The sequence below is a fragment of the Orycteropus afer genome, unplaced genomic scaffold (assembly GCF_000298275.1).
Source record: "Orycteropus afer afer isolate SDZICR_OR568_19922 unplaced genomic scaffold, OryAfe1.0 scaffold00057, whole genome shotgun sequence".
NCBI lineage: Eukaryota > Metazoa > Chordata > Mammalia > Tubulidentata > Orycteropodidae > Orycteropus > Orycteropus afer.
This window is the reverse complement of record NW_006921644.1, coordinates 8,090,787-8,112,629: the sequence shown is the minus strand read 5'-3', so window position 1 is coordinate 8,112,629 and position 21,843 is coordinate 8,090,787. Positions and strand designations below refer to the sequence as shown.

The following is a 21,843-nucleotide window of genomic DNA, read 5'->3' as shown; positions in this document are numbered from 1 at the left end:
TGCTCTCCATGTGGCCACATGTTACTGATGTATGGAAACAACGCAGCATACGTGAGCAGCATGATGAATTCACACTGCAGACACAGTCACGTGGTCCAGTATTGTCATGTCAACAGACCCGTCCACTGGGGTTATCTCTTATTAAGAGCTTGTTTTACATTCAACATGTGTACATTTCATTTCACTCCCATTTACCATGTCCAACCCTAACCCAGTCTCCTTCCCTCCCTACCCTGGAACCCTTCCCCCTGTGCCCCTCATATTTATGCACTACTGTTTGTCTTGCATTTCCTTAGTTTGAATGTTGGTCTTCTGGTGTCCTATGGTCTGTTGCTCTAAGGGATGTATTACCATAGTGTATGTGGGTGCGTCATCCTGGGTTGAGTGGTCTGCCTGTACATCTTGTTAACTATTGGGCTGAGAGCCAGCCCCTGGGGGTGCGTTTTATTCCAGGCACAGAATGTATTCCAGGGCCATAGTATTGGGGGTCTCACCAGATTCCATCTGACCAGTGATTCTGGTCATTATTGAGTTTTGGATTTTGTTCCATGTTTTCCCTCCCACTCCATCCAGGATCTCCAGATTTGATCCTTTCCTGAGTGGTTGGCACTGGTAGCCGGGCACCATCTAGTTCTTCTGGTCTCGAGGGCCATTGTGTCCCAGGGCTGATTGCTTCCAGATGCCCTTGTTTTTGAATTCTTCCTCTCCTCCCACACTAGGAGACCATTAGCTGCATCTTGGATGGCTGCTTGAAAGGTTTTAAGACCCCAGTGGCTGCTCGCCAATGTGGTGGGATGTGGAGCACGGCTTTTATGTATTTTGTTGTGCCAGCTGAGTCTCCAGGCTCACGTGAACAGCAACAGTGAGTTCTGACTTTCTGAGGCTTATGTCACGGGATCATTCAGGATGTGGCTGGTTTTTAGCAGTCTTGTACTCACTTGTGAGGTCCATCCATGTTCATGTGAACAGTTGTCAGTCTTTTATTTCTACTTGCGTTCCGACTTCAGGGTGTGAACATGCTGCGATTGGGTTATTCATTGGCTGGGTGGCTCCCAGTGGGGGCTCTCAGGAGCACTGCTGGCACAGACACACTGCCCGTGTGTTTTGCTGAACAGGAGAGCACAGCAAGGCTTGTTGGGGTGGCGTTCTCTCCCCACGGGGCAGGCGTGGTTGGGCTTTAGTGGATCTTCTCAGCCTCCATTGCCGTGGTACAGTTGACACTTGTGCCCTGGTGGTGAGAGTGCCACTCCCTTCCCAGCTTGGCCAGCACTGGTTTTCTCTTGGCGCTTCGGTCATTCTGTGGGTGGTGTGTGGCACTGTAGTTACATGTTGTGGACTCATGAGTTGAACACCTTTTCATGCGACTGTCCCAGTCTCTTACCTGTTTTTCTTTGAGTTGTGTCCTCTGCTTACAGATTTGCTACATTTGTGGTTGTTGCAGATGTATCTTCCCCTCTGAGATGTCACCGCAGGAACTAAGTTCTTAATTCTAATGTCATCTTACCATGTTCCTCCTCCTGGGAGGAGTTCTGTGTGTCTTGTTGAAGACAGCTTTGCCCATGCTAGGGGCATTAATGTGTTTTCATATATTTTTCTCTGAAAGATTTATTATTTACGTTACGATGAATTATTGCTCATGGCATAAGAGAGGGGTCAGCATGCACTTATCGGACCGAGCAGCACTGTTGATTGCATGGACCACGTTTTCCCCCACAGTGGTGGTCTAGTCGTAACCGGGGGCCTTGTGGGTCCTATTGATGCGGGCGTGCTGTCCAGAGTCGTCTGCAGGATCGCCATGGCACTTCTCGGACCTTCTGCACCTCTCTGTGTGTCAGTGACTGGTAAAAATACTCTGTCTGTACTTGAATGTGAGTTTGGTACTGTGATGTCACAAATGTGCGTCTGTCCGCAGGTTTGTCACGCTGCTGAAATTTCTACACCTTTGCTCCTTTCTTTGTTGCCTGTTGTGGCAGCTGATGAGGGAGATGCCTTCCAGTCTCCCACAAAGATCTCTCTTCAGTTTCTCGCCTCTGTGTGTTTCAAACCTGTGCTTTGGGGCACTTGCAGACTGATACCACTTCAGACCGGTCCCTGTATCTTGTAGTGATACTTCTGGACCAAAAGCACCCTGACAGCTAAGACTCCTCCAGCCCAGTCCGTGTGGACTGAGTGCTCACTCACAAACCAGACAGGTGAGGACGCAGCGTGGCCTGGAAGGACAGGCGGCAGGCCCGGGAGGCAGGAACGAGGCAAGGCCTCTGCGAGTGGACAGGCAGGAGGAGGCTGTGCACATGCAGCAGGCCTGGGGGGCCACCGAGGGTTTGGGCTTGACTAGTCACTGAAAGGTGGGTGGATCGAGCCCCCCTCTGCACCTCAGAGGAAAGACCTGGGGCCCCAGAAACCCTGTGGACTGCTGTGCAGCATGTGGCTGGCCATGGCTTGGCGCCCGGTTTCTGTTGATTAGTGTGATTGACAGGTTTTTATTTTCCTCCTTTCTTTGTCCTTGTGTTTAAAGTGTATCTGTTGTAAGCAGGATACAGTTTTTTCTTTAACATGTAGCACTGCTATGACAGACACTATAACAGAAACACCACAAGTGGGTCGCTTTAACAAATGGAATTTTTCCCTTGCACGGTTTAGGAGGCTGAAAGTCTGAATTGAGGGTGCCGGCCGCAGGCGAAGGTCCATGTCCCGCCTCTGTGCCCTGGCTCCTTGGCTGTCTTCACAGGCACGGCTTCGCTGTCTCCCGTCCCTGCTTGTTTCTGTGCTGCATCGGCTCTTTTATGGCTCAAACGCGACTGGACTTAAGAGCCACCGTGCACTGGTACTGCCTCCCTAGCATGACGACAGAAACCCTAGTCCCAACTGGATCCCATCCACAGGGACAGGGGTTAGGATTTAAAGCATGTATTGTTTTGCGGGGAGCTCAGGTAGCATAGCATAGTGCCTAAGGCACTTGACTGCTAACCAAAAGGCCACCGGTTCAAATCCACCAGCCACTCCTCAGAAGGAAGGTTGGGCAGGCAATCTACTTAGTGATACCGCCTCGGAAATCCAAGCAGGTGTTGCTTTCAGTGGGAATCTGCTCGGTTGTGGTATTGCTTTGGGGACATAATTCAGTCTATAGCAACACTTTACATCTAGTTTGAGTTTACCGTCTTGCTGTGTGGCTCTGGTTTGATGAAGTACTTGTCTTTCCCTTAGCTTGTTTGTTCTGTCTTCCTCTCGTGCTTACCCTGGGATTGTAATAGACGTTCGACTTAACGACAGTGCACTACAAAGCAGTGCTCGCACCACGGCTCCAGTACTGCTGCGATTGCATTTTGACAGTTCCCCACCTTTTGTGTTATTGTCATGCATTTTAATTCTGTAATTATTTTTAACTCTTCAGGTGATTAGTATTTTGGTTTACCCTCATCTTTGCCCCTTCCATTTTCATTTACAGGTTTCACATTTCTATTTCTAACCGTCTGGTAGCATAGTGCCTAAGGCACTTGACTGCTAACCAGGAGGCTGGCGGTTCAAACCCACCAGCCACTCCTGGGAAGGAAGGTTGGGCAATCCTACTTCCGTAGTGACAACTGCCTCGGAAACCCAAGGAGGGGTCGCTATGAGTCGGGGCCGACTCGACGGCAAATAACAACAACATGAGGTCAGTGTCCCTCTGCCTCAAATACTCTAAAGTGCTCGCCTACTGGTAACACAGTTCACTATTTTTGGTTTCCCTGAAAAAGTGTTAAATGCAACTTCATTTTTGAAGGAAACTTTTCAGGATTCTAGAGTTCTAAGTTGGTTGCTATCTTTGAAGTGCATTAGTCCATTGTCTTCTGCCTCCATCATTTGTAGTCACAAGTCAGCCATCAGTCATATTGTTACTCCTTTGTAGATAACCTTGTCTTTTTCCCTCAGGCTGCTTTTAAGATTTTTCTTTCCCCCTTTTTATTTTTTTTAAATCAGTTAGACTGTGATGTTTGAGGTGTGTTTTCTTCAGCTTTATTTGGCTTGCTAAGCTGCTTGAATCTGTGTGTACGCCCTTCATCTGTTTGGGAAAATCCTGGCCATTATGTTTTCACAGACTTTTTTCAGACTTACTATTCCACTCTGGGACTCTAATTTCAAGTTGTACTATAAAGAAGCTCCGGTGGTGTAGTGGTTAAGGCATTTGGCTGCTAACCGAAAGGTGAGTGGTTCGAACCCACCAGCTGCTCCGTGGAGGAGCGATGAGGCACTCTGCTCCTGTAGAGACTGACGACTTGAGAAACCCAGTGGGGGTTGCTGCCGGAACTGACTCCGTGGCAGCGCGTTTGTGGTTCAGACTCACTGTGTGCGTTCTGCGTGCCTCTCGCCTGCTTTTTTCTCTTTTTTAATTCTTTGTTCTTCACTTTGACTGTTGTAGTTCTCGGGTGAAATTCTCCACGCCTGTTTTCTTGAACCTACTAATTACAGTCATCTTCAAGTCTTTGCTGCTTTTAAGGTTTGATCTTCTGCAGGTGTGACTTTTCTCTTGATTATCAGTTATAAACTCTCTCCTCTTTGAAGGACTAGTTTTCTTTTTATCGTAAACTGGGTCTATGTACAGCAGGATCACAGACTCCAGGTGTTAGGTTCTGCTACAAAATCGTCTCCTCTCATAGGAGCCGGAAAGGATAGGACTCGCCTCATCAGTTCAGTCGGACACGGAGGTGGGTCTGGCTGTGCTGCACATAGAGCTGGACTCAGCCAGTTTCTGGGTTACCCTTGTTGCTAGGATTTTTATGGAGACCCTAGAGTGTCTCTACCCCTAAAGGCTCCAGGAGGTCCAGCTCTGGCCTTTGAAGTTCCCAGCGCAGGTCTCCAGCCTTCTCGTACCCCGCCCTCCTACTATCACAGTCTGGCAGTGTCTTCAGCGGGAGAGTGTTGCTTGGGGCAGGATGGCTTCTTCTGCTCGGCCTTAGGTTTCTGTGTTTCTGTGGGGCTTGATGTGCCTCTCTACCCTTGAGAAGGCAGATGCCCCACGGGGGAAAGCCAAGCATGCATCTCAAGTCGGCTGCATTCTGTTTTGTGGGCCCCAGTTCCGTGTGGCTGGGAACTGCACTTTTGAAGGCAAAGGAGGGCCTTCTCCTCTTGGATGCTTCCCTGTCTTCCCCTCTTCCTGGCCAAACCGAGAAAGGCCCCTCATTCTTCCCACAGTGATTCTTCCCTCCCTGGTATTTGCATTAATCCAAGCCCCACTGTTTCCTAAGCTAAACAAACCAGTCCCATGTTCATCCACCTGTGAGTTTCCAGGACTCAGCATGGTGCCTGGCCGCATTCTGCTTTCATCCTGTCACCTCCTCGAACCTGCGGCTCTGCTGGCTGCCTGTTCCGCTGAGGACTCGTCCCGTTTGTGAAACTTGATCTGACCTCTGTCCTCTCTTCCTCTCTCCCCTTTGTTCATTCCTTGCCCTCTGTCCACTCCTCTCCCTCCCTGTCTCTTCTGACCCCCCTTTGTCTCCTCCCTGTCCACTATGACTATCAGGGACATCCTTTGGACCGTTTCTCCACGGGCATTAAGTCTAAGAAACTTGTTTTGCAGGTGAGAACATGACTGCAGGGGAGGTGCAGGACATCAGCCCAGCCCTTAGAACCTTCCTGAGACGGAGCTCGGTACCCTCAATGGCTCTGACCCGACTGGGCTTCCCAAGACTAGTGGACGTGACCAATAACTGTGCATTTTAATGTGTGTTCCACCTGCCCCACGTGTTTATACCTTTCTGAGAACACTACTAGTTCTATCAGGAGACATGAAAATTTACCAATACATGTGCAACCGAAAAGTATACTCTCAGTGGTTTTTGTAATTACTCACCGCTGTCAGTGGCCAGGAAGAGCGCAGTGTACACGCTGTTGTGGACGAACGGGGACTCGCGGTCCAACACGGCCACGGTGTCCACAGTCCCATTGATGGGGTTGATGTTCAGCCAGCCTGCTGGGTCCTTGTAGACAGAGTACCTGGAACAAAGCAAGTCCCAGTGACTTCAGGCCACATCCACACCCAGTACGTGAAATTAACTCAGCTCCTGAAAGGCCTCCTGGGAGTTCGCCGGAGTGCGACTCCAACAGCAGGTTTCTGGTTATTCTCTCAGAAAGGCCTGGCTGACCCCAGCTCTGGGCAGATTCTGTGCCTGCACTGCACACAGGCCCCTCTGTCCCCTGTAAAGGAGAGGACTCCGGTAGCCGTAGGGCAGGGTTCACAGCTGCTCCTGACGCAGAGCCCAGTTTGTTTCCTCAGCCGCCTGGGACAGCCAGGCTGGGGCCGGTACAGGTGAGATACGGGCAGCCGGAGGGTGAGTCACGACTGCTGACGGAGCGTCTTCTCTGAGCAGAGGAATGGGCAGGATGTGGCCCGGGAGAGACCGGTCAGGAGCAGAGACCCCAAGTCCTACAGGGGAAGTATTCCTACAGGGGAAGTTTACCCAAGAGCAGAAGTCCCCTGAGGGCGAGGGGTTTGCTCACGGCTTCGGCTCAGCATCCAGTGCTTAGTGTGCTGCGGCGGCCGAGTCCACGGGGACGGCACATGCACTGCCCGGCCTGTGTCCCCTCGTGGCCGCCCGCAGGATGTTGTCAGCTGCTGGGCGTCCAGCTCACCTGGGGCTCCTCCACCCCCTCACTCACCAGGCCCCCCCCCGCCGGACAGTCTTCTTTTGTGACCCACAGGGGCCGCACAGGCTGAGTTTGGAAGGAGACCGCCAGGCCTTTCTCCCTGGTCTGAGCCTGGAAGCTCTGCTGAGACTTGCCACCACGGGTGGCGCCGCTGCTATGGGAAGTGCTGGTGACACGGCTTCTAGCAGCACAGCAACAACACACAGTCCCCCCCCCCATTACAACACGGTGACAGGTGTGGGCTCAGCACGCGCACAGCAGCTGATAGCTGTTTGCTGAATGAGCGATATACGGGAACGCGAAGGTTGTGGTCGGAACTGACAGTAAATGAGTTTGGAGAGGCAGGACAGGTAGGGCCAGGTGAGAGAGCCTGAGCCACTGGGATGCGACTGACCTGCCACCAAGGACAGGGAGCTGCACACCCCTTAGAGCCACCAGCCATACGGGGTCCGAGGGGCAGGAAGGGAGACAGGGAGGGATGGAGACAGGACACACGGGGAGAGGGGGGAGGAGCGCTGTTCCACGGGGGACTGTCGTCTGTGTTGCAGAACAAACTGCCTAGTCGTTGAAGGAAAACCACCTTGTTCTGCAAACGTTCACCCAAGTCACGATAAAAGGTGGAAACCAAGTCCACAATCTGAGTTCCACCCTGTCTTCACCCCAACCCCAGGGCAGGCCAAGGAGCACGGCTGGAACTCGGCACATCTACCACCATGACCGTATGCGGCTACACACGGGATTGTTCAGGGGCACAGACGTCGTCAAGGATTAAATTTTGTCACCCAGAACGTGTGTTGGGATCCTCACCCCTATACATGCCAAGGACCCTGTTTGGAAATGGCTTTGTTACGTTAATGAGGCCATACCTGTGTGGCCTGGGTCCTAAACCCCTCCCTTCTGAGTCGCCCAAACAAACAGCAGACAGGATGCAGAGGCGGGGAGGACTGCCTCCAGGCCAGGGAACCACAGAACCAAGTGACCCACGGGGCTGAGACGCTGACGGGGCTCGAGCCGCCAGAACTCTGAGAGCCCCTGCTCTCGGAAGGCACCCCCTTGTGCTATTTCTGTTACAGCAGCATCGGGAGATGACGAAAGCTGGCTCGAGTGAGCCTGGAGGGCACAGTGCAAGGGGAGAGGGAGTGGCTCCCTGGGGTCACCCCCAGGGCTTCAGACTGGTTCCGTCATTGCCGTGGTTAAGAAGGGCTGCGGTGCATTGCACAGCAACCAAATCTACTGGTGGTGGTATTTTGACCCAAGTAGGAAACATGTCATTGTGTTGCTCTCCAAGGAGTCCTGCCCCGGTCCCTCCTCCTCAGAGCTCCAGGAGCCTGATGCAGGGGCGGCATTGTTGGCCTGTCCTCTCCTTACGTGATCCGTACCTTCCCCCACTCCCAGCATGTTTGGGGGACACCTTCCTCAGCTGAGCCCCAGGGGACAATGGCTGGTCATCAAAAGGGTGGTGGTTGGAACCCACCCGGTGTTACTGCGGAAGAAAGGGCTGGCCATTTGTCCCCATAGAGACCCAAGGAAACCCTCTGGGGCAGTCCTGCTCGGTAACAGATGGGGCGCCATGAGCAGGAATCGACTTCATGGTGCAAGATGATAGACACAGACTCTGCCACGCCACCTGCTGCCTTACGATCATTTCAGTGTTTCTTAAGAACAGAGAAGATGCGCTTGTTACTATACAACAAACAGCTTCAAAGGCACCATTCCTTCAGGGAGATAGTCAGCTCCACCTTGCAAACACCCTCTCTCCTGGACCCAGCAAAACATCTCTGAGCCACTAGGTGGCGCCCCCCCTTAGCACCGATCCCTGCCTCCCCATCTTTGCTGAGCACTGCTCCCCGCTAACACGGGCATGCGCTCCTGGGCGGCAGGCCATAAACGTGGCTGTGGCCACCAAGCGTCCACGGGTACCTGGCTGGGCTACACGCCTGACAGGCATCCCCACACGGATTGCTGTGTTTCACAACAGTTGTAAATCTGGTATCATGCCTGCTTTAAGGATGAAGAGGCCCAGATTCAGAGAGGCTTAGCAACTTGCCCGAAGCAGCACAGCCAAGAAGCGGCAGAGCTGGAATGCAAGCCAGGTCAGCTGCATTCCAGGGGCCTGGCTTTAGCTGCCTGCGGGCTGCGCCCAGGTGCTGGGCCGGGGGCTGGCCCCGTGGACCCAGCACTGCCTGGAGCCCGGCCTGGCGCCCGGTCTGTCCTCACTGCATGTTCCAGTTGGAACCGCCATGGAAACAAAATACAGAGCAAGGCAGAGTTTGATTGCTGTCTTACCCGGTAACGAGTTCACCGCTGACCCGTAAGTGATTTGCGATGGTTCAGCCTATTTGAAATAATGAAAATTTTAAATGGACCATGTTTGATTCCCTGATTACTCAACTCAGCCATTAGAATATAAATAAAAACTGAACAAAATGATTGGGCTTTTCGGTGGCACAGCAGCTCTGCTCTGGGTCCCCTCTGTCATCTTTTGTGGTCTGAGGCTACAGTTTTGCAGCACAATTAACATGAGTGCTTTTTATCATTAAGAGGAATGGTTACCTTCAGTAACATGCTTGTGGACATTAACTGGAAGCTGTCTTCTGAAAACAGTGCCCAGCACACTGAGGCCTGCACTCGTTCCGTTTCCACGGAAGGCTAGGGCTTAAAGCATCCGGTACCCAGAGCTGTGCTACTTAATTGTCTCTCTACAGGCCCTTAAACGTTTCCTTCTGTTTATTTATTTGGGGCCTCATCCCCAGGTGGCACAAAGGGCTAAGCGCTCGGCTACTGCCTGAAAGGCTGAAGGGTCAAGTCCACGCAGAGGTGACTTTGAAGCCCTGGCCATCTGCTACCAAAAGGTCAGGAGATCCTGTGGGCACAGTCGACTACGTGGTTGTGAGTTGGAATGGTTTGATTTCTGTGTTCTGTTGGGGACCTTGTGGATGGTCCACCGGTATCCCAGTGCCCTGTGATGGCTGACTCACCGCTCCTCAGAATCCCACCCTCAGACGACAGACAAGGACAGAGGACACCCTGTGACTGGGCCTTCCCATGTGCTGGGCCCCAGCTGCACTCTGTGCCATGTGATCCAAAGCGAGGAATGGTGGGAGTCCTGGGGTGCCACAAGGGGTTAAGCACTGAGCCTCTAACTGAAAAGTCAGTAGCGGAAATCCACGCAGAGTAACCTCGGGAGAAGGGCCTCGCCGTCTGTGAGAGAGAAGCCCCCGAGCCTGTGGACATGCTTCTCAATGGCAGCTGGCTGGGGTTTGTTGGCTTTCAGGGCTGAGGGGGGACACAGACGGCCCCGAGTGCTGGCTGCGACCCCCTTCCCTCCCTGAAAGCCGCCCAATGACCCCAGAGGACGTCTCAAGCCACCAAGGAGCCTGCCATGTCATCTCCCATGTGTCCCATCAGCCTCTCTGACGCTTCCAAAGCTGCCCCTAACAAAGCCCCCGGCGTAGAGATGCCAGCACACAGGCGTCTTCCCCTGGCTCTGCCCGATCACACACATTTCAGGCAATTTCTCTGTAATGGGGCCTGCGCTAGTTACAGGGGAGAGAATCAAGCCCCAGCCCAAGGCAGCCTGTCCTGTAGCCTCCCGCACGCTGCGCCACGAGGCTCGCCAGCCCCAGCAGCTCCGAGGCCACAGGGCAGCATCCTGGGAAGGCAGGACCCACTGAGGCTTGCAGTGGTCGTGGTTATCAGGATGGAGGAGGGCTAACAGGTGTGACAAGGCCCTCCTGTGAGCTGCTTGGCTTCCTGTGAGGTGGGACCCGGGGGTGTGCAGTGGAGGGGCCCACTGGCCCGTTCTGCACAGCGTTCCTGTTCAGACCCGGTGGATCCAGGCAGCGTCCCAGAGAGGCGAGCGGGGGTCATCTGGCAAAGCTGGGCCGCGCAGCACGTGGCGTTGAGGCCCTCGCTCGAACAAAGACGAGGTGACTGTCTTTCTGATCTCAGTCACGAACACAAATTCAAGGTGCATTTAAAACACAAAACTGCCAAACTATAAAACACTAAATGATTACAAGAGTCCAGATGGGGAGAAAATATTTGCCACATAAATAACATGGACTGGTTTCCAGGGTGGAGACAGAATTTGTGTGAGCAAAGGATATGAGTAGAGTGTTCACATCAAAGAAAAGGCAGGTGCCCCCAGTGTAAGAAAGGTCGGTCAGGATACGTTCCTAGGAGGCTCGCCTCCCACCTGCAGCGGACCCAACACGCTGAAGCTGCCAAGTGTCACGTGAGGTCGTTATCTCTGGTCTTTCCTGTGACCAGGAGGTGAGGTCCCGGGGCCTGCCTTGGCCTGGCCCACAGCAACACACCTGCTTCCCTGCATCCGTTGCCTGCTGCGATCCACTAGCCCAGAGCTGCCGGAGCGATGGCTCACCGGTGCACTCCCGCCCACAGCCTCCACAGCCCCCACGCTGGGTCTGGCCCTGCCCACCTCCACGTCCTCTCCTATCTCTTTCCTCAGTCTCCCCGGGCTGCACACACACTGCCCTTCTTTTGCTCCTAGAAAAATGCATGCAGACCTCAGTTCATTGCGTTTTGCAGATACTGTGGGTTTGTTTTTGGTTTTTACAAACTAAGAGTTCGTGGCCACCCAGCGTCAAGCAGGTCAGCACCATTTTCCAGCACTGTGTGTTCCTTGCCTGTCCCTGGGCCCTATTTTTGGTCATTCTCACAGTATTTCAAACTTTTTCATCATACCATTGGAAACCTCACAAGGCTACAGTCTAGTATAAACATAACTTTAGAGATGCACTCGGGAACCCAAAATTTTACATAACTCACTTTATTGCAGCGGTCTGGAACTGAACATGCAATATATCCGAGGTATGCCGGCGCCAAATTAATTCTCGCCCCAAGGCCTTCCCACTCGCTTCCCTTACAGTTGCTGTCTGCTGTCCCCTCCCCAGTAGGGTCTCAGTGCAAAAACAGTCTCTCCGTTCCTCAGAGTGACCCCTGCTGGCTGCCCTCTCCACAGCCTGGCTCCTTCCCTGGCTGCCTTCCTCATGGGTCATGCACCCCCGCCCTGTGAGCACACCTCTCTCAGCCCACAGGGCCGTCTCTCCAGTTGCTGTTCCAGACCCCCCATCAGTGGGCGTGGGCCTTGTACTTGCTGTCAACAAAGAGCCTGGCGGTAGGTTAGTTCCTGTGTCGGGGTCTCCAAGACCACTTGACTCCGACTTGCCAGGACAGTCAAAACTCAGCACATGACTGCACTCGTGCTCAGAGCTGAACCAGAGCAGGGAAGAGGCTCACAGGCAGAGTCGGGAGGAAGCCAGGCCCCCGCTCCCGGAACTGCTCACCAGCGAGTCTCTGATTTCAGCCAGACCCCTCTGACATTAGCAAGGACAGCCCTCATTCCACGTCCTCTTCTGAATCTGGCTTGAATGGCAGTTTTCTGTCCATGTCCCACAGCAACCAGTTTTGAATTCTCTTCAGCATAGTTTTACTTGTGTGTGATATGACTGATAATGTTTGTTAATTCCCACATTCCGTTCTTCTGGGAAGACTACTTATCTTTATGTATCATTTAATTCCTATTTATCCCCAACCCCTTTCAATACTAGAGACCACAGATCCAGACCCTGGAGATTGCTAAAATCAGGAAGGATGTGCTTGGTGGGCTCCCTAGCTGGCTTCCGCCCCACTCGTGTTCACCTGAGGCCACATGAATTGGTTTTCATGTTTCTTGCAGAAAGCCCAGGCCACACAGATAAGCCAAAAAGAAGATGACAATCGCCCCAATCCTCCCAGAGATAACGTGGTTACAGCCTTGGTGCAGGGGCTCGTAGCCTGCGCACAGGTATATTCGTGTGCACATGGCTGGCTGACTGTAATCTGCCGGCACTGCCCCTCCTCCCTGCCTTATTCTGAGTAAGTGTCTGTGGCGTGTTAGACACCAGCACGAACTTGGTGTTGGACAGACAGCAGTAGATTCCCTGCCTCCTTGAATGTAAACTCCTGCAGGAGAGACAGGATATTAATAAGTCATTACACAAATGGTGATTTAATTACACTTGTGATGAGGGCCGCGAAGGCAGTCTCTCTCTCATAATAAATCACGGCTGTCAAGGTGTTTCTAGTTTTCAGTTACTTTCTGTTGTACCTGGACCTGGAAGCACGACTCACTGATCACCTCTTACCACCACAAGATTCATATATGTTATTGCCATGTTGTCACCACATCAATCATGATCGCCCCCATTTTGTAGATGAGGAAACAGAGGGTCAGAGTGGTCCAATAACTTGTCCAATCACAAAACTTTTAAGCGGCTCCAATGTAGACCTCAATGTTGTCCAAACCTACCCCCCCCAATTTCCTCTGAAAATAGCCTATGGGGATGGGTCAAGAGGCCTGGTGGCATAGTATTTAAGCACATGACTGCTAACTAGAAGGTCAGTGGTTCAAACCCACAGGGGGCTCGGTGGGAGAAAGATGTGGCAGTCTGCTTCTGTAAAGAATGACAGCCCTGGAAACCCCATGGAGGACTTGTACTCTGTCCTCTAGGGGTGCTATGAGTTGGAGTTGACTCCACGGCTGTGGGTTTGGTTTGGGCAAAGACTGACAGCCCGGGAACCCTGTGGGACAGTTCTGTTCTGTCACATGGCATTGCTGTGGGTCATTATGAATCCACTCGCCAGCACACAGCAAGAATAAGGCTTAGATTTCACGACTCGTCACTTGCCCGGCTCCTGAGCGTGTCTGAAGTTGCAGTTAAGGTTACAGGTAGGGAGCCTGTCGGCACTGCCAGTGTGCTGCATAAAAGGATCTCACACGGATGCGAGCTGGACCACAAGGCTGCTGTGCACATTATCATTCATTTCCCTTTAAAACACACCCACTTTTGTGCATTGCGTGTTCTGTTGCATCAAGAGGCCCCGCCGTTGCATCAGGCTCTGCCCCAGTCGAACCTGCATCCATCTCTGCGTGTCCCTCCTGGTTGGGGGGATGTCCCAGGCACGCTGTGCACAAACCTTGGCTGCTAACCCAGAGGTTGGTGGTTCAAAGCCATCCAGCAATGCATGGGCCTCGCAGCCTTCTTCCAGAAAGACTACAGCCAAGAGAACGCGGTGCAGCAGTTCTCTGGGACCCATGGTCCCAGAAAAAAGGAAAAAAAGGCATGTATTGTCTCAGGGTCTGGCTGGATGAGACAGCCTGTGCGTGTGGCCTGGCGTGGCCCCTCCCACCCAGGTTGTAGGCCCGGCTGGTCGTGGGTCAAGTGCACCTCTTGCCTGCATGAGCCGGTGGCGTGGCAGAGTGTGGGCCAGGTGCCCTGTTTCTCAGGTGGGTTACCTCCAAGCAACACCCTGATGACAAGAGCATGGGCTGTCAGGGCCCAGCTGTGGAAGCCACTCGCTGGCTCCACACTTGTGCTCAGAGCTGGGGTCTGCTGTGGGTTCCAGCACCTGGAAGATGGTGGTAAGTGAGGCCAGCGGCCACGGGGACCACAGGGGACCGGAAGGCAGAGCCTGGCCTGTACGTTGAAGGTCGGTGCACGTGGTCCGGCCAAAAGGATGATGGCTTCAACCCAGCAGTGGCTCTGCAGGAGAGGGACGTGGCGGGCTGCTTCTGTAAAGATGGCAGCTCCGGAAACCCCATGGGCAGTTCTGTCCCGTCCTGTGGGGTCGCTGAGTCGAATCTGTTCAACAGCAGCGGGCCTGTTTGTTTGTTTTGAGGTATGTATGTCAATTTATGTTGTGTGTGAACACCATGTAATGGTGTACGTATAAAATATACACATTAAAGAAAACCCACTGCTGTCGATCCAATTCTGAGCCTATAGGACAGGGTAGGACTTCCCCATAGGGTTTCCAAGGCTGTCATATTTATGGAAGCAGATAGCCACATCTTTCTCCCATGGAGTGCTGGTGGGTTCGAACCACTGACCCTCAGGTTAGCAGCACCGTGGTTAAGCAATGTACCACCAGCCTCCTTAATAGACACACATACGTAACATTTTGTGTGGTGTGTGTATGTATATGCGTGTATATAATACATTTATATTTTGAACAGTAAATATTAGGTTGAATCATGAAATTGCCATTTTCACTGGTCAGCGGCAGTCACGCAGCAGCCGTTCCGTGTGGCTCACGCCGACACGGAAATGTACAGACGCAGGCGACAGGCTGTCCCCGTTTCCCGCTCCTGGGCCGCGCTTAGAGCCCGGGGACACACCCGGTTGGCTGTCGATTCCTCTGCTCCCCAGGCGCCCACTGGCATTTGGAAAACACGGGGGACTGGACGAGCAAACAACTCGGACGAGTGTCCTGAATTCCCGCCACCAAAGCTTTCCCACCATCTGGAGGGAGACTGATGCCCCCACTGGACGGCCACCTGGAGCACTGGCAGGAGCCTGCAGGGAGCTGCACGCGGAGACCTTCCCCTCGGCTCCCAGGAGCGCAGGCAGGAGGTGCCTTCTCCGCAACCACACACCACCACCCACGCACACGTGCGCATGCACGCGCACGTGTGCCGACAAACAGGCTTCCACATGCTCACACGTGTATACACATGCATGCAGCACTGCACATGCAAGGACACAAACATGCTTCTACATGCTCATGCACACACAACACTCACATGCATACATACACCCATATGCGCACACATAAGGACACATACAAAGGTGCTTCCAATGCTCACTCACATACACTCACCTTTATACATACCCACTCATAGTCATACAGACTAGACATGCATACATATACACACGCCTGTATGCACACACACAAGGACACAAACATGTTCCCACACCCTCAGTAACATACCCACACTCACAGATATGCAGTCATACACACTATAACATACTGTCATACACTCATACATATGCTACCACACAAGTACACACACTGCATACACATGCCTGCACTCATGCACATGAGGACATACAAACATGCTTCCACATTCACACATACACATTCAATCATACACACCTACATACACACCACACACTGTCGTCCACATATACACATGTGTACAACACACATGTGCCCATACATACACCAAGGACATGCAAACATGCTATTAGTCACTGTCACATATATATATATACATGTGCTTATACACACACAACAGTCATACAAACTCACATACATACTGTCATATACTCATGTACACACTGTCATATGCACACACATACAAACTCACACGCACGGAGCCCAGTGCCACTCAGCCACTAGGAAGTCATGCACCACTCACAAGGCACAGGCCAGCGACCAAGACAGCGCCTTGTTCTGGGGCCCTGTGAGTGGACCAATGATTCCAGCCCCAAGGCTGCGGAAGGACCCTGGGAGGTACAGAATGACGGGATGTGTGGTCTCAGGGCCTGTCCAGTGTCCTTATCCCTCTATCCACAAGTCACGCCCACTCCTGCCTACCTGCTCCCACATGACTCCGCCCAGCACCTTCCTGGAGGAACTGTGGGCCTGTGCACAAACAGCTTTCATAAAGCTTGTGCTACACGAGTGACAGAGGCAAGCACCTTCTCAGTTTCCAGCCCTTTCCCCAAACGCACCTGTCAGACTAAACCCCGGAATCCCAAAAGCTCCTGGAAGAAGTGGGCAGAGGAGCAGAGGGCAGGGCACACTGCTGCCTCCTCCAGCCACTGCTTCCTTCCTGGGCTCCTGCTTTGACTGCTGAGTAGGGTGTCAGCTGGGACTTTCCAGGGACTTGGTGCCAGACCCAGCCAGTTCTCAGTCCTCACCACCCACAAACACAGGCCCTTCCTCCATAGCTATCCTCTGAACATGACTTTGTCTTCAGAGCTTCTAATGTCCACCAGTTGGTGTTTCAAACCCACCAGTGCCTCGGCAGCAGAAAGATGAGGCAGACTACTTCCATGAAGACTGACAGCCTTGGATACCCTGTGGTGCAGTTCCACTCTGTCCTCTAGGGGCGCTGTGGGTCAGAATTCACTCCACGGCAGTGGGTGTGGTTTGGGCTTTGCTTCCATGAAGATTGACAGCCTTGGGGAGCCTTTGTGAAGTTCCTCTTTGTCCTCTAGGGGCACAGTGGGTTTGGTTTTGGCAAGTCCACTTACTACATTGCTTTCAGAAATCCCCAACATTGATGTTTATTTTGCAACATGGAGCCTTCCTCCTCCTCAGCACAGGAAGGCGTGAAGTTGCTCTCTTGGGAACCCACTAGTAGGGTGGCTTCCTCAGAGCAGTTCACAGTGTCTGTGGGAGGTGGCGTGGGAGCGAGGAGATTCACGTGAATGGCGAAAATCCGGGTCATGGTGAATCAACACTTTTCCATGCTTGAAGTTCATGTTAAGGGGGAATAAAAAAGGGGGGAGGGGCTAGGCGCTTTATTTTTCTCTGCAGAAATCAAGCAGCTTCCCTTCTAGTATCCAAACCTTTCTACTAAGGGCTCAGAGCCTTTCAGGAGGCCACATCCTGTAAGATTCCGTTTCTGTGAGCCGCCCAGAATAAACCAAGCCAGAGAGAAACAGTGTGCGGTTGCCGGGGCTGGGGGTGGCGGGCGAGGCGGAACACAGACCGCACGGGGCGCAGTGCTCCTTCGTGGGGGGATGGAACGTTATAAAATCGAACGCTGTATGTGCGTGACCTGCATGGTATGCGAATTACAGCTCCCTAAAGCCGTGACACGTAGGACCTTCCAAGAAGCGGATCCTCATGTCTCCGAGGTCCATAGCGCCAGGCGAGACGGGACAGCACCCGGACGTCCGGCTCAGGACGCTTTCCTGCATACCCTGAACTGAATTGCAGAGGCCAGAAACGGACGGCAGGTTTTGGTGCTGCTCAACTCATTTTGCCTGTTTGGCCTATACCGAGCCGGGGGCAGGCCTCTCAGGTCACGGCTGCAGGGTTTCCGTTCGTAGCCACAGCGACTGCCGCTCCACTGGCCGGTGAGTGAATGTAAGGACGCATGCGCGCATGAGGGAGCGAGCACCCTGCTCTCTGATTGGTCTTTCCCATCACCCCTCCCGCTGTAACTGATTCTATTTGCTGTTGAGAATATAACGAAACACAGCAATCCAACAGTTTCTAGTATATAATTCAGTGATGCTGATTACGTTCTTTGAGTGGGGGCGACCATCTTCATTCTCCTTTTCTGACTTGCCTCCCCCATTAACATAAACTTACTACCCCCTGAGTTTCTCAACTAATCTGTCAAATTGCTGTTGTCAATTTAATACTATATGCCAGAACCAAACTCACTGTCATCCAGTCGGATCCGACTCATAGCAACGCCTCCTTGGGTTTCTGAGGGTATCACTACGGAAGTAGATTGCCCAACCTTCCTTCCGAGGAGTGCTTAGCAGTCAAATGCCTTAGGCACTGCACCACCAGAGCTCCTACTTAATCCCATACATTCTTAAAAGAGTCTGATGCCCAAGGCAGACATGTTTTACTAGTTACGCTGAACTCGTTTGGCTTTAAGGGGACTTAAGGGGATATTTTTGGTTTAAGGATTAAATGTGATCAGGACAGTAATTTAAGCAGTTTGTACTGCACCAATAGCTCCAAAAAATCTAGATCCCTTGAAAACTTGAAATTCTGTTATACATTTTTCCCCCTTTTGATCACAATTCTTCTATAGAGTCTGTGATCAAAATGTTCAATAACAGTAGCCATCCAGGTCTTTTGGTCTCAGGACAAAGGAGACAGTCATTCATGGAGGCAATTAGCTACACATCCATATCCTCCTCCATCCAATTCCTTGTCTTTGAATGAACACTCATCTAACCCATGAAAGTCACAGCCGTTTCTTCCTATCTGTGGTCCTTGTTCCTCTCTAACCCACACAGAGGCCCTGGTCCTATCACAAACTTGCCCTGTGACCTTAGGTACATTAGTTTAAGCCCTGGGCCCTGGTTTCCCCATCTATAAGGTGAGGGACACAGGAAATGATGTCTGCGGTTTCTTCCAATTCCAATACGTTATGACAGTCTTTACCAAAGTGATCATTATTCATGGATGAGCACAAAGTTATACAACGATCCCTGGCGGGCAGATACACACTGAAGTCCTGATAGTTGTTTTTCTTTTTTCTATGTGAAATGGGACATTGGACTATGCAGTGTACGGGCAGAAAGGGAAAAGGCCGTCATTAAAGGGGAGAGAGGCGGGCAGCCAGGGGATCGCCTGTATAAATCGTTCTCGGCGACTGCGCAGGGAGAACTTTTTTTTACAGTGAGATCATAAGAAGGAGATGTATGTCCTGAGACCCAGTGCTAATTCAGGGTTTGTACAACAGCCATTTATCAGCACCCGAAGGGCTGATCTGTGGCCCAGACACCTGATTTGTATTCTGACTGGCTCAGAAAGTTAACCGACAACAAGAGACAACATTCTCCATCTCGCTGCAGACGGCGGCTTAGAAATGAGCACAGAGTGATTTTCTGCTCTGGAAAATGAGTGTTTTGAAACACTCATTAGAAATTAATCCCCAAAGCTGTTCTCAGACTCGACCGTTTGGCCCGTAGCTTTGTTATTTTCCAGTCATTTAGTTTTCTGACTGCGCTGGGCAGTGAAATGACTTCCTCCACGTTAGAACACTCTGGGTGGACTTCCTCATCTGGATTTAACTTCAGACTGGGTGCCCAGGCCACGTGACACTGTGTGTGCCCTGCAGGGACCAGGTGCCCATGTGGGAAAAGGGGGGAGACTGACTGGTGAGGCAGCTGCCCTACAGTCATGTGGGCACCCTGACCCAGTCAACGCGAGGCCCTCTGCTGGCCCGGAGGGCGAGAGACAGCCCCGCGAAGGCTCCTGAGCTCCGGGCCCACAATCAGAGGGGAAAGGCTAATTAACGGTTCCCAGAGTGTAAGCCCTGCGGCGCGTGTACCGGGTTGAACTGTGTCATTCCCAAAAACATTTTCCGGTCCTAACCCCCAGTCCCTGTGAGTGTGGCTTTATTCAGAAATAGGTCTTTGTGGATATAATTAGCAAACTTGAACATGCAATGGAAGACAGTTGGCCTAACACAACATGAATGGTGTGCTTTGAGAAGACAGACAGACACAAAGGAAAGACGGCCATGTGATGACAGAAGCAAAAACTGGAGAGACATGTCCACAAGCCAATGAACACGAGAGTGCCGGCAACCACCAAAAGCGGGCGGAGGCAGGGAGGGCTGTTCCGCCCCAGGCCACGATCATCTCTTATGGGGTCTCCCAACTTCCTCCCTTTTTCCCCAGAGACTGGCTGGAGCCTGCTAGGATCACAGCACTGTCTGACCGGTTCCTGAGGTGCCCTCACTGCTGCAGAGCAAGTGTCCAGTCCCGCAGGAGGAGACACCACACCCTGCCCAGTGCTGCTCCCGGTTCACCGCACACACGGCTCGCAACCCTCTCTCCTCCAGCCGAGTCTTTCCCGGTCCACCCCCAAGGCTCGGCTCAGCCCTCACTCCCTTCCTTGCCTCCCGCAGGCAGATACACATGTGCCTTTCTCTCTGCCTTCTCGTGTGGTCTTGTTATATACCTCGAACGCCACTTCCATCACGGACTTCCTATTGAAAGTGTTTACACAGCGCCTCCAGTTCCAGACCAAGTGACCCTGGATGACAGACGCCATCTATGTCTTGGTTATTCCGAGTCTCTAGACCCTGTGAACTAGGGCCTAATTCAAATTTCTGCAATGAATCAGGGTGCCCAGGAAGGAGCCTTGGGGGGACAATGAGCCTATAGATGGTAGGAAGGCTGGGCACACACACAAGGGTGTCCTCCAAGGTCAAACCAATGCAGCTTCAAGAGCTTCCCAGTGGAACTGTCCTGGTTGCAATATAGCTCCTGCTCACTCAGCATCCGGGGTCCATGCCAGACTCTAGCACTAATCGTTTCCCTCTGGGGAGGCTGGCACTGCCCAGGTTAGTAGGGAGGAGGAGGTAAGGTTTTCAGGAGAAAGTCTCAGGACCCCTTCTGAGGACTGTAGGAAAAAGGCTCCAACATCGACACAGGGAGCTTGAACTTGGAATAAGCCCCCTCTGGTAAACTTGAGGTTGTCTAATTTCACCCATCCACACACCCATGAACCTGTGCATCGATTCATCTTCCAACCAGGAATCCATCCATCATCTACCAACACATCTATGAATCTGTCCACCTATCCATCCACCCACCAATCCATTCACCCACTCACCCATCCATCCATCCACCATCCTCCCACCCACCCACCCATCATCCATCCACCCACTCATCCATCCATCCACCCATCTATTCATCCATCCACCATCCATCCAATGTATTCACACACATCTCCACCATTCTTTCAGCATTCATTGTGTAGTTGTAACGCATCAGTCATGGCTCTACGTACTGCATACAGCACAGAGAACAAGATGTGGGATTCCTGCCCTCAAAGAACGTATGTTCTACAAGAGGGAGAGAGATTCCCGTTTACAAACGTGCGAACGGACGACACTGCACCTTCAGAGAGGGATGTGTGCTCCCTCGGAAAGCCGTGTGGGACTTTGCCGTAGCGAGTGACTGTGGCAGGGACAGGCAGCGGGGGCTTCTTTAGTAAGGGTGACTAAGGAAAATCTCTCAGAAAGGTGACAGTGAGACCTTAAGGAAAAGGAGACAGTCATGTGAAGATGGGAAAGGGGAGCCTCCAGGACAGGAAATGGCACTGAGCTGGTGAGTGAGTGAGGAGCCTCAACTAACCGAGTTGACTGGCTGGAAGGCTGTCGCGGTAGGGTCGAATCAGGCGGACCCATGTTCCAATCCTGGCTCTGTGGCCCTTGAGAGACGTGCAACCCCTCGGGGCAGTGGGTTCCCTATCCGTATGATGGAGAAGCAAAACCTGTCCTCTGAGGGTGGCAGTCAAGGTGGACTCAGGTGGGGCTTGGTCCTCGCTGGGGTGGGCCCTCCAGCCCAGTCGCTCCCCAATCTTTGTGCCGGGTCAAAGTCGTCACACTTCTGGGTCTGCGTCACAGACGAGAGACTGATCACCTCGGTTCAGGTCGCCAGCCTCAGGCTGACGCCTCCATCTGATTTCCGTTTCATTCCATAATTTTAAAACGCTCTGTGTACTCCCTTTATTATGCATGTCACCCAGCTCCACTTACTGTGAAACTAGAAGGTCACAGCTTGGCTCTGGGCTCAGAAATATGGCACCTGTCATGACGATGATTTAGGAACTTGGCCTTCCACAGTGGGACCACAGTGCAGTAAAATCAAGTCAACGGTTCAATCCCCTGGGGCGGGGTAAAAGCTGGCAGAAATCTTAAGCTGCCGTAGTGACAATAAA

At 52.4% G+C, this 21,843-nt stretch overlaps 1 protein-coding gene across 1 annotated transcript in view; it reads right to left on the bottom strand.

Annotated features, from left to right (window-relative positions):
• Positions 1–21,843, bottom strand: part of CDH13 (cadherin 13) — a 1,199,128-nt gene that overhangs the window by 10,341 nt on the left and 1,166,944 nt on the right. Inside the window, exon 12 of the mRNA XM_042780725.1 lies at positions 5,828–5,970. Coding sequence (XP_042636659.1) covers positions 5,828–5,970 — 143 coding nt within the window. The remainder of the gene's footprint in view (positions 1–5,827; positions 5,971–21,843) is intronic.